The sequence below is a fragment of the Pteropus medius genome, unplaced genomic scaffold (assembly GCF_902729225.1).
Source record: "Pteropus medius unplaced genomic scaffold, Ma_sr-lr_union100, whole genome shotgun sequence".
NCBI lineage: Eukaryota > Metazoa > Chordata > Mammalia > Chiroptera > Pteropodidae > Pteropus > Pteropus medius.
This window is the reverse complement of record NW_024340696.1, coordinates 19,715,083-19,728,806: the sequence shown is the minus strand read 5'-3', so window position 1 is coordinate 19,728,806 and position 13,724 is coordinate 19,715,083. Positions and strand designations below refer to the sequence as shown.

General features: G+C 38.8%; 1 protein-coding gene across 2 annotated transcripts in view; it reads right to left on the bottom strand.

Moving 5' to 3' along the window:
* Positions 1 to 5,367, bottom strand: part of CSTPP1 (centriolar satellite-associated tubulin polyglutamylase complex regulator 1) — a 142,456-nt gene extending 137,089 nt beyond the window's left edge. For both annotated transcript variants that reach the window (XM_039868972.1, XM_039868963.1), the window contains exon 1: positions 5,219 to 5,367. In XM_039868972.1, coding sequence (XP_039724906.1) covers positions 5,219 to 5,264 — 46 coding nt within the window. In that variant the 5' untranslated portion in view covers positions 5,265 to 5,367. The remainder of the gene's footprint in view (positions 1 to 5,218) is intronic.
* Between the last annotated feature and the right edge of the window lie 8,357 nt (positions 5,368 to 13,724).

Here is a 13,724-nt window from a genome sequence, read left to right as displayed (position 1 = left end):
CAAAAAAAAAAAAAAAGTCTGGCAGTAAGATGAGTAAATATCATGTACATATCAACAAATACAAAAAAAAATAAGGTTAGTAACACTTAAGAGTCTTCCACATGGAAAGAATCATATATCACAGCCTTTGCCAAGGCTTGAAGAAATTGTATTAACCTCATGGCTGGAAGGGACTATATCAGTGACTGTTGGTTGTCTTAATCCAGGTACTCTGAGAAGCAGACACCAAGACAGGATCAGACTTGCAAAAGATATACTGTGGGAAACGCCCATAGGATAAAATGGGGAGAAAGCTGGAGGAAGCTGGGAGAGCTGAAAGACCACAAAGCAGGGCTGACTTTTATAAAAAAGAGAGAGTGAGAAAATTAGACCGCAGTGCAGTGGGACTCCTCAAGCCAAAGTCCCCATCAGAGTCACACATCTCCCAGAAGTGGTTCTATGCCACCCAGTCATTGGCTGGGAGGAGCCTGTGGGAAGTGTGATCTCAGTGTGAATAAGGTGTTGGATTCAAAGCTGAGGGTGGGAGTCAATCACTCTCCCCTCCCCACAGTAGATCATAAAGGTGCATTTTCATGGCTGCCACATATGTATAACATATTTTTATAAAAGTATAGTAATAATAGCAGCTAGTATTTATTGAGCACCTACCCACGTGCTCTAAAAGGAAAAATATCTTACTCATCTTTGTACACCCTCTTTTTACAATATAGACACAATGTAGCAGCCAGGCACTGCTCTAAAAGTTTACCTCTATGAGGTAAGTACTATATTATTATCCATATTTTGCAGATAAGGAAACTAAGGCACAGAGAGGTTAAGTAACTTCTTCAAGGCCACACAGCTACTTAAAATCGATTACCATCAATAAAACTCTGCCAAGTGGTTTATTTTTAGAAGTTATCTTCCTCTTGCCTGCCTCTAAGAGATGAGTGAGTCCAGTGGCAAGAGGAAACTGGACTTTTACTATTTCCTGATCCATCCTGATTCCTAGGATGCCCTCTCCTGGCAGAAATGTTAAATTAAGCCTTTGGAGCCACCTGAACTCACTTCAGGATCCACGCATAGGTCTATGTAATAGCCAGAGCCTCATTTTTGGAGTTGCTCCAGGTATTTACAGCATGGAGTTTAACAGTGTGGACTCTGGAGTCAGGCTGCTGGATTTGAATTCTGCCTCCATGATTTACTAACGAGTTTTTTAATATCTCTGTGCTGCAGTTTCCTTATCTGTGAAATGAAGACAATTGAAACTATGCATAAATATGCATTAACATATGTAAAACAAGTAAAACGTTACTGGTACATAGTAAGTGCTTAATAAATCTTAGCTGCTGTTGTTAGCTGCTCATATTTGGGTTACCCTAAAGTCAGATTATTCATATTCGATTTAACATATATGTATTAGGTGTCTATGCTGTAAAAGGTGGGTAGGTATACAAAGTGAGTAAGACACAATTCCTGTTCTCAGGAAACTTATTTGCAACTAATGAACTGCTTCAGCGTTCCAACCTAATAGGTAATAGGTGTTTTGGTTTCTTTTTATCTTCTTGGTAGACTATTGAATCCATGCTTTGCCATGCAGTATCACCTATGTGACTTTGCACAAATCAATTAGTCTTTCCAAGCCTCAGTTTCTTATTTGTAAAATGAGATATTAATAATTACTAAGTGGGACTAATAATAATACCTACTTTGTGTAGTGATTGTGAAGATTAAATGAGATAAAGCACAGTGCTAAATATATATGAAGTACTCAATAACTACAGCTTAAAAAAAACTAACTAATTTATTGTGATTCCTTTAAAAGTCTCCAAAGGAGAAAGACCATCTCTGACTTCCTAGAGTTATCTATTATGCCAACCCACTACCAACCTTAGTGAAAATAAGCAAGTTCCATGGAAACAGAAGAGGCAACTTGGAGCATAAGTAAAAGCATGTACCTCACCAAATTAGGTGGAGTAAAAAATAAACTTTACACCTTCATGCTTATACTCAGGTCAGCACGTAGGTGCTGTGTTTTGTACACCTGGAACCAGAACAGGATGCCCTTGGGCTCTAGAGAGCTCTCCACACCCAATCAGACACAGAAACACACCTCAGCCTCTGGCAGAAGCTTCCAAGAAGTATTCATAAGGCTGGAAATCTTTCAAGGAGATACTTACTTATTTCATCTCCTTACCAAACTCTCATCTTTCTATTCAGGCCTGGGCATTAGCGCAATCTCTATCACTACATTCTGATGACTGCAGCATGAAGATCTTAGGGTCTTAAGATCATCATTACAGATGATCATCACTAAGATGATTCTGTAATGATGATCTTAAGACCCTAAACCATTCCAGGCCGTGATTACAGGTTCCTAATCCACAAAGTCAGTGGAAGAACAGATCAGTTTACCCAACATGATGAAAGATTGTTTTCTTCACTAATAGCTGAAAGGGCAAATATAAGCCCACGGTAGCAGGTAGAAAAGGAACTCTATAGGTATTCATTGAATAGGTATCCCTGTAATTTACACTACAATACTGAAAAGAGGTCCCAGACACACTTACCAAGGGGTACTCAGCTTTGGCTTTTGCTTCACTGAATGCTTAGAACATTCCAGTCTCTGTAATTTTCTTTTCTCTAAATGTATTTTCTTCTCTAGGCCTACAGATGTGTTTTGTTTTGTTTTGTTTTAAGAAAAAAGAAAGAATGAAAAGAAAAACAAATCACAGGTATTTAAATTTTTAAATCAGGAAATATTTTATTAATCTATGGGGAGTGGTTTTAAATGGTCATTAAATTGAGAGTGACTGCTTAAAAAACTGTATGCCTCTAAAAGAGACCAAATTGTAATGGGCAGGGGTTGTTCTCGACTATAGACAAATGCATTTCAGCAGAGTTGTATGTTTTGATGAACCATGAGGAAGCCAGTAAGTAAGTAAGTAAATAGTATGACTCTGCTTAGGGTAATCTAAATGTCCAGATGATGATTAGGACAGCGAGTTAAGACACTTAAATGCATAATTTAAATGGCAAACACCCAAAGAAAGGAACAACAGTCTAGGCTTTTCAAATATATCATAGATTCATTGAGTACTGGATAAATAAGATAAAATATGTAAAATCTTTAGCAAAAGTCTAGGTATTGCTAGACATCAATATTATTATTCATTGGATGCAAACTTATCTGTCATATAACTATGCCCTTTTGGCTGATTAATGGATGTAGTCAATTAATCTCTCTCTAAACACACACACACCTCTCTTTATACTATATATATATATACACATAATATATATCTCTTGAAAAATGAAATAGCTCTTAAACTTGATGAGAGATGTTCAACTTCATTAAAAAGTGCATATTAAATCTACCCTGAGACTATCTGTCACTTAACAAGTTGAAAGTATCCAAAAGTTTAATACATTCTGTTGGGAAGACTATGAAGAAACAGGCATACTCTTACATTGCTAGTGGCAGCATAAAATGGTACAACCTCTAGGAAGGGCGATTTGGTAATATCTATCAATATTTAAAGTACATATACCCCTGACCTGCCAATTCCACTTTGTGGAATTGATCCCTGCAGATATACTAGTAAAGGAACAAAACTGCAGGTTATTCAAGACAATATTTTTTAATAATAGCAAAAGGCTAAAAACAACTGTTGTCTACCAATAGAGAATTGGTTAAATTATTTATACTATGCAGCTAAAAAGTAAAAAAGAATGAGAAACCTCTCTACTGATAAATTACTGAAATATATTAAATGAAAAAAAGTAGTCACTGTATTCTCCCTTATATATATAATAAAATAAACTCTGGGAGGAAACACAGGAAACTAGTAATAATGTTTACTGGTGAGGGGCTGAGTATGGATAAGAACTGGCAGATGGTGGGAAAGGGATGGGAGGAGACTTTTCACTATAAAGGTTTTAATATTTTTTAATCCAGTTTCTATATTACCAATTCAAAAAATTTAACCAGCATTTTTTCATTTAAAAATGTGTACGGTATGTCCATAAATTAAATAGTATTCAGTGATTTAAAAAAATCAAGCTAAGAAAACCTAAATGCATATTGCTTAATGAAAGATGCCACTTCTTTCACAGTATATATAAAAGGTGACATACTGTCGGACTCCATCTATATGATATTCTGGAAAAGTAAAACTTTGAAGGCATTTAGAAGATTAATGGTTGCCAAGGGTTGAGGCTCAGGGGTAAAGATGAATAGGCGGCTTACAGATGATTTTTAGGGCAGTGAAACCATTTTGCCTAATACTATAATGGCAGATACATTGACATTATGCTTTTGTTAAAATCCACAAAACTGACAACACAAAGAATGAACCATAATATAAACTATGGACCTTAGTTAATAATGTATTGATACTAGTTCATCAATTTTAACAAATTGTACTACACTAACGTACTAACTCTGAGTGGGGGTGGAGAGGGAGTATATAAGAATGCTGTATAATTACCTGCTCAATTTTCTGTAACCTTGAAACTGTTCTAGAAAATAAAGTCTTAATTTTTAAACATCTGTGTGCACACATCCTCTTTTTATCCAGTAAATGCCTTACACAACTGAAGGTGCTCAAAAAAGAGCGATAGCCATAGTGGTCGAGAGCTCAAGTTCTGGAGTGGGCAAATTAGGTTCTGATCCGAGCTCTACATTTTTTAGATGTGTGGCCTCATTTTTGTGAGTTACCTCTTCGGTCTCAGTTTCTCCGTCTGCAAAATGGAAGAAAAAACACCGTATTTCCTCCTAGGGTTGTTGTGATGATTCAATAAAGAATGCATGCAAAATGCTTAGTACAGTGCCTAATATAAAAAAAAAAGCTCAAAAATGTTCCTTGTCGCTATAACAAAATGAATGAATGACTGATTTGGCACTTCAGGTTCCAAGGTTACTCCATATCAATAACACCCCCAAAAGGCCACGAATTTTCAACTCCAATTTATCCCACTTTGAACAGAATTCACATTGCCTGAGCTCTAGCCCATACACTTCAGACATTCCTTATATCCCCCACCCCACCCCCCAGATGCAGTTCTCTGCCTAACAAGCCTTACAGATCAGGCCCTACAGGAGCGCGCCCCTCTCCCTCGACCTCCCCATTCCACACCCCCAACCTATTCTCGCCCAGACCCCGCCCCGCCTCTTCTCAGACCCCGGCCTAATTCGTCTGCACTTTTTTCCTTCCCCGAAGCTGAAGGAAGCTCCTACCCAGATACTCGTAGTCCGGTAGGGCTAGGCGCTCCGGACTCAGCATCCTTTGACCCCGGTAGCTTCCAAGCTTTAGCTCTCTAGCTTCCGGAACCCAGGTTGCGCTCTCTGTCCGTTGCCATGGCACCCACGCAGCGGGAGAACAGGCGGGAGACGGAGGGAGTGTCACGCAAACAGCCTCCGTATTGCAACGCCAAGCTGGCCACACCAGTTCCGGGAACGGTCGCTTCGCAGCGGTGGAGGCATTTTAGGATTCCCATTCTTTGCGGAGTTGGTTTTAGAGGAATTTGAGGTGGAGAGTTTATTCGAATCTGTCATATTTCCCAGTGTCTAAGAATTATTGCCAGCCCTCCATATCTTCAGTTTTTGAATTTCATAGCTATTCCTGTTTTATACAGCTGTTGTCCTAACACACAGGCTGTCATCCCTAAATTTCCATAAACATTTAATATTACATTATTAGCTCTTAATATTATATTTTTAGCTCTTTATTATTTCTTATCGTTAGTTGCTACAAAGTGCTTTCACGTGCGTATATCTTGGCAGTTCCTTGAGGTCAGGTATGTATGTGTGTTTTCTGCCGCTAATAAGGCTGGACACACAGAAAGTGCTCATTAAATTCTCCAAGAGTTCATTGACATTCTCTCAAATTCCTCTTTACTTTTAGTCCCTGCTTCCAATCCCATCCCTTACTTATTTGGTACCCTTTCCAATGTCTTTCTTTTTTCCTGCCTAGACATTTCGCTTCTCAAGGGGAGATGGTACACAAACCAGAGCACCTATTAGATTTTTTTCCCTCATATGCCTAAAAGCTCGCTTCTTTAAGAGGGGAGAACATTTATTGGTTTTCAAATTCTCAGAGATCCAGATATTTCTCTTTTTGCTTCCCTCCACTCCCAACACAGGGCATTGGTCTGTAGCACTGTCACAGTTTAAACCTGTTAGAAAAAGTCATTCTGTTCTCATTTTTTTAGCTAGCCCCCTGCCCCACCCCCTCCAAAAAAAACAAGGTGAGGTTTGTGAAAACAAAAATCCTGCTATCAAAGGGAATGACTGGGAAACCAGTGGACCACCTACATTGGGAGGAAAAGGAAAGAGAAGGTTCTTCTCTTTGTATTCTAAGTGGTCTATTCTTAGCCTCCTACAGCAGGAGCTTCAAACCTCCTAATTCTCCCTTTCCCTTAAAATTGTATATGTGTCTCATTTCTAGGCTCCTGTGAGTCACTCTGAGTTTGGATGCGATAAAGATAAAGGGACAGATCCAAAGTAAAAGCAGTATTTATTATCTTGAGATAATGAATTTACTGATTTGATATTTGATGCAAATTAGATAAAAAAAAGTATTTGCCTTCTTTCTCTGCCCTAATGGGAGTTTCATTATTTTCACACCTGTGGCTTATTACTACTATATTATTAATAAAGTTATAGGACAGTAATTAAGTATTAAGGATTATGATTTCATTTTATTTTCAAGCAATCTGAAGCTATTTGCAGATCATTTTATTTGTCCATAAGAACTTTCTAAGACATCTCTCCCTTGTCTAAGTATAGGAAAACTGAAGAACATATCATGAAAATGACTTGTCTAGCATCAACCAGCCAATCAGTGGGAGGGCTGGAACTGGATCGCAACTATCCCAACCTCCAGGCTAGTGGTCTGACCACTAAACCACGCAGTCTCTTTTTTTAGGGGTTGTTGGCTTGGTTTTTATTTATTTATTTTTCCTTTTGCTCTGCCCTGCCAGCAACTGGTAGCTCCCAGATAAAAGAAGAAAATTTTGAGTCTAGGCTGAACATTTGACATCCTCTTATTTGTGAAGCATTGTCCAGGGACTTGGAGGGTGCTGCTGCTGAGGTCTGTGTGGTGGAGCTGGGAACCAGCCCCAAGAATATAACTTTGTTTGGGCATTAACCCATTTGCGGTTATAATAATGACAAGTTTCAGCACCAGTGGCGCCCGACTGTTAATGACTCAAAGAAAGCTAAATAAGAACAAGATGTCATCTCTGGAGCGATTTGTAGATTTTTCCTACAGCTCCATCCCTTCCATAAAAATCCTAAGGACCCTTATATTTAAAGTCAGTCTTCCATTCTTAATGTCCTGAGCAGTCTATTGAAGAAGAAGACTTAGAAAAGGGTAGGTGGTTGCTAGACTAAGGCTTCAAGAAATTTTGAGGTTCCATAGAAATAACAGGTAACCTTTTACTGGTGGTAGAATTACTGACCGTTTGTACTTTTCTTCTTTATACTTTCCCATATTCTCAAAATTTTTCTGTAATAGACATGTATTATAACCTGAAAATAAATTAGTGGCTTCAAAATCTTTAAAATATTCCTTAAGCAGAAGTGATGACCTTGTTTTTCCCAAGAAATTGCCACTACTTTTAGATTTCTCTGCTACCATAGATTACATGATAATAGATTTTGGCAACACATCAGTGGTGGAGGAAAATTTTCAGTGAAACATACAAAACATAAGTCTTAAGAAGAGTGGAAATACACAAGCGTTATTAAAGCCAAGTGTATTTTTGTGACCCCGTTGCATGTTAAGAAAAGAAAAAAAAAAGTCAGCCTTCAATTTAGATGGGCTTTTCAAGTTCTTAAATTATCGTAATGTATTTCTGAAAATTTTATCTAAGCAAATAATCATCCAGTAAATCAGAAGACAACTCCACAATCCTGAAAATAAACAGGTGATATGAAATTGACCAAAACATAGAGGGGGCATGAATATTAAAGTATTACAACATAAAGAATGGAAACAGCAGATTCAAAACAATTGAGGAAACACCTACGAGAGAGGATATGTTGAGATGTCAACTTATCAGATCATAATTCCTAATTATAAATAGAAAATTAATATACATCTTTGGCTCTTCCAAGGACCTATGAAGAGATTGATTGGGAAGAAAATCCTCCCTGGAATTGAAAACTACAGAAAAGCAAACATAAATGTACTAAATGGTTTTAAACTTGTAGGAAACAATAAAGAAAGAAACAATTCAGGCTGAATTATTGCTACAAAACAGGTTGGAGAAACTAGGACAAGCTTTTATCAACTCCTCAAGCAGAAAAGATGCTAAAGGCAAAGTAGCTACTAAGAAATGCAGGTCAAGAAATTCATTCTGAGTCACCAGGCTCTTTTAAAAAGACTTATCTTCCTTAACAGCAAAGCAGAAACTGAGATGTCATTGTATGGGATTAACATGTTTAAATTAAAAATGTTATTTACAGACAAGCCATTTTGGACTGCCATGGTTTAACAGACCAGATCTTTGGGAGAATTCGCAAAGAAAAAGAAACGTCTACAAACTCTTGGACTGTTAAGAATAACTAATGCATTATGAGAAAGTGATTAAGAGGACATGGCTTAAATTAAACTGAAGCCTAAAGGAGATTACAGACTTGTACCTTCTTGTTATTTTATGTTTTCAAATGCTGCAAAAAGAGTTGGGAATTACACTTTTATAAAACTTGAAAGGGAAGAAGATTTTCTGATTCTTCTTGTTAGCGCGCAAAAATAGCAGCGCCTTCCTTTGGCCTCGACTATGCACTAGATAAACACTTACGTCATTTAAAAAAATTATCTGACTTCTTCTACTATACTGTGAATTTCTTGAAGGCAAAGACAGTCTTTATTTATCTTTAAATTTGTAGAACCATGCACAGTGCCTGACAAAATAAATGCCTGAATACCATAAAAAGATTTTCCTCCCTGTAAATTAAAAGTCTAGAAAACGAAGCTCATCCAATCCATAGAACTTATGGTTGCCTCATAGGAATCAATTCACAAAACAAATTCATCAAATAAAAAGTCTGGCAAAATGTAAGACATCACTGAAAAGGGCATTTAAAATCAATCAGAAAGCACTGGTATATCCTTCTGACACCTAAATACTGTGTGTGACAGGTCACCAGACCTTAAGAAATGCCCAGAAAAAAAGCAACTAACTCAACAAAAGACAGAGAGACAACACTACATGTAGACAAGCTAAGAGAATTAGTTCAGCAGTATGAAAGGGAATATAATAGGAATCATTAAATAAATTTCGGATATGAATCGGAAGTCCCAAATTTTAGAATCTTAGGACAAAAATCTCTCTATTTTTTCTCCTCCAAGTTATCTTCTACATTGTGACAAGAGTTTACTGTTCTAAGATTCAAATTTTACCATGTTACTTCTTTACTTAAAAAGTGTTGCTGACCCACTATTACTAGGACAAAGCAAAATTCCTTAACCTGCAGACATATTTATTCCTTCACAGTCTGGTCTCAATCTGCTCTTCTAGCCATCTTGCCACTGACTCTTCCCTACATACTTAAAACTCCAGCCATACTTTCCTACTCACTCTTACTCATTATTTCCAAATATACTGAGTTCTTTCACACCCTCTTGCTTTGGCATAAGCTCTTCTCTCCACCTAGAATGTACCTCTCCCACATTTGTTCCCCGGTAAACTCTTACATAGCCTATAAGACCTAGGCTAAATGCTACCACCTCCATGAAACCTTATTCGATTTCCTAAATAAAATAAGGTAAAGACAGTGAGTGAGAGCAAGGCAAATTTAGGGTGGTAAGGTAAACGTTCTCTGAGGCTGTGACATTGGGTGGAGACCTGCCATGGGGAAACAACATTCTAAGTACAGGAGACAGCTCATGCAAAAATCGGAAGACAGAAATGATAGTGTGTTGCAGAGCTGAAAGAAAGCCATTGCAACTAGAGTAGAATGAGTAAAGGGAAAACCAGTCAAAGAAGTAGGCAGAGGCCGGATCATGAAGGATCTTGAAGGCCAGGCAAGAAGTATGGATATTATTCTTAGTGTAATAGGAAGCCATTGGAGGGTTTTACGCCTAGTAAATGACATTACCTAATTTATGTTTTTTAAGAAGTCACTCTGGTTGCTGTGTAGAGAACGAATTGTAAAGGGGCAAGTGTGGGAACAGACCATTTACATAATGCTTGATTCATGTTTGTTATTAAACGAGTATTTATTTACTGATGCATTTCTTTATCCACCATTCTAAACTTATCTTTGCTATTGAAATAAGCAAGATATACTGAGATCTTTGCTGCAAAAGGTCTATTCATATGTGCCAGGTATATGAACATCAAGCTTTCAGGAGATAAAAATGTCTCAATTTTCAGGGTATGTCCCAAGTTAGTCCAGAGAACTGAATCAGCCATCATACCCCAAATCCTGATGCAAGTATTATTGCTAAGCTAGGACGTGAAAAGTGCTGGTGCTAGAAATGGTGGTATGGAGGATTCGCAATTAAAGCAAGCAGAAAAATGTAAATCAGACTGTTCTCTTATACTTTCTTTCTCTCCCCCCACCCTCCAATCTCCAGTAGTAGCCTCCTGAACCTGAATAAAAGCACACCCATTGCTAAAAGTTAATTATACTTTTTCATAATCCTATGGTCTATTTCCTGTCTCAGGGCCTTTGCACATACTGTTCCTGCTTCCTGGAAGACCCACCCCATCTACTCTTAGTCTGATGACTCGTAATCAACTCAAGTGTCAGTGCCTCTGACAGGCTTTCCTTGAAACCCCAAATTTAAATCAAGTCTCTTCATAGAACCCTGTACTTTTCCTTGAATGCCCCTATCATATGTAGCTTTACATTCATTTGTGAGATCATTCTTTTAATGCCTTTGCACACTTGTAAGTTCCGGGGACCCAATATCTCTGTTTACCACTGCTTCATCAGTGCCTGGCACATAATACACCAAAATAAATACTTACTCTTACTAACTGAATGAATACTGAAAATAGGCTTCTCTAGGCAAATAGGTATAGGACTCCCTTAGTGCTTTCACCTGTGCTTTCTCTTGTTTTCCCTTCTATAGCTTTAAGAATTCTTGCCCTGCGTTTACATTGCCTTGACAAGAAAGTGGTTCTAGAGAGAATATGGAGCAATTCTTTGCAGATTCATCTTTATCTTTTAAGTCAGGGTCTCTCAACCTCAGCACTATTGAATATTTGGGGCCATATAATTTTTGTTGTGGGAGGAATGGCCTGCTCATTGTAGGCTGTTTAGCAGGCAGGATCCTTGGCCTCTACTCATTATTTGCTAGTAATACCCACTCCCAAAAATGTCAAGTATTGCCCCCTGTCTGCCAAATCACTCCTGCTGAGGAACACTGTTTTAAAGTGTGAAACTTTAAACCTTTTACTCTTTTAGAAGAATTTTGTTTAGAAATTCAGGTTGTTAAATGGTGCCTTGGTTATAAGAGAATTCTACCAACCCAACTAGATCGAAATTGTGCCCATTTCTAACTTGTTTCTGTAGCATTGCCCATGTTTCCTTTGAAAGGGCTATTAGTGATGGTCTAATTCAGGGCAATATTCTGATCTTGGAAATTCAGTTCCCTGGTCTGTCCTAGAAGGATGAAGGAAAGGGGTGGTGTTTCTGAGGAAACCAATGCCTCTGAGACCCCTTTGGAATTGGCAGTCCCCTACAACTTTTCTAGGGGCATGTCCCAGAGGACAATAAAAGGGAGACAAACAGCTCATTCTGGCATGCTTTTTAGGATCTCTCACTCCAAACAAGAAAGTCTGAGAGGCCTGGTAAAAATAAATATGGCTTAGCACTCCTGGCACAAGAGCAGTTTCTGACAGCCAAGACTTAACTCACCATAGGGGGTGACCCAGGCAGGGACTATGCACAAAGTTCGTTTCTACCCATTGATATTCCCAGTGACTAACAACAGCCAGGGATGGCTCTGTGCACCAGAACTGTGCTGAACCATAGAGGAAGACGACTTGGGGTGCACACAGGTAACGGTTTCTTGAGCCTGAGTCAGTCTAGGATAGTCAGCCTCCCCCTTCCTCCTCTATCCCAGAAAAACAATACAAATCATGCCTCTGGAAAGGAAACTGTCCTTTGCATACAGAGTGGAAACTGTTTATAAATCTGTAATCCCCTGAAATTGAAAGTATGGTGACTGCCTGAATTTTTTGGGACAAATGTATTCATTATACCACATGTCCTTAGTTTTCATGTGGAAAAAAAATACAGTATCCAGAATCATAAGGTCATTCTCAACAGACAAAAAAGTCTTTGTAAGCAACGTATATTGAAATCCTGAGACCAACCAAGGCTGCATAAAAAATGGGGGGTGATGGAGGTTGGTGGGGGGTGGGAGAAGAAGGTGGGGAGTGTATGTGCTGAGAGTCAGCCTCCTTGGACTTTAGGCTAAGGTGACATAGGTCTTAAAGGTGGACTATCCTTCTTAGAGTAAGGTAATGTAAAGCTGACCTGACTCGACTGCCGCCTTCAGTCAGCAAGAAGAACTACATATACACAAGATGCCTCAGTATATGTTACCATGGTGATGCTAGTAGAAGCACATTTCATCTTCGTAAAAATTTCAAGCAAAGCAGTATAGAGAAGTACTGGCTGAGAAAGAATAACACTCCACATTTTTTGGTTGCTCTTGCAAAGTTAATGTTAGCTTTGGTCAAAGATGGTAATTTGAAGTGAAGTCCTTTGAAAAATTGAAAACGTACGAGTGATGAAATGTTAACCAATCCACTGGAGAAATCTACTATAGTCTTTGCACTACACCAAATTACTTTCCCGTCAGCTAACATGGGGCATTTTGGTCTTCCTGACTATTTACCAGTGAGAGGAAAGTGGCTTAACGAAATAAGGAAAGATCCAAAGCCAGGAAAGTGGGCGTACCAAGGAGGAGGGAAAAGTGATACACAGGACCCTAAGGAAGTTGGGGACTTGGACAAAAGTAACAAGACAAGATTCAATCTAGAAAATGGAAGGTGGTAACAAAATTAACGCGTTTTATTAATATGTACTGGGGAGAGGCAGAGGCTACAAAGCTAGGGCAAAAGAGGAGTTTATAACCTTATGTAGTAACCCAAAAATTAAATATGGCTGGAAGGCTCTACAGATTGAAGCTGGGAGGAGGCCAAAGTCTTTGAGAGAGTGCAACTGCAAGAAAAGACTCATTTCCTTACCCGCTTCTTTCCTTACCAGGATCAGAAAGTCAGAGAAGGTGAAGAGGCTAACAACGCTGATTTACAAAGACAGCGAGGAGGAACTATGTCTGTCTGGGCCAATTCTGGACGTCTGAACTGGGCGACAGGACCCAGACAACCACCTCAGGAAATGAGTAAATGAGAAGGGGAGGTCGTGGAATTATTTAGCCCTAGAACAACGCTGCCCAGACGGGGGTGGGATGTGGGGCGGGAGTGGAGCAAGAAGAAAATCTCAGAAAAGAAATTTTGACAGCGAGAATACTAGTTAAGATACAGCACTCCAGGCCCCCTGATGTCCCTTGTTTGATGTCAATAAAGCCAGAGAGGATTATGCATTAGCAAGCCTTGCATATTCTGAGACATCAATAAAGTCTGGACTTGGGGCCAGTAGGAGGGCCGGGGTCACGTTCAGGAGACTTGGGTCAGCCCGGCATAGAGCTAGAGTGTCCGGGCTACGAGATAATTTTTTTAAGTTAGGGACATTCGAGCAGTACTAATGGGGACAG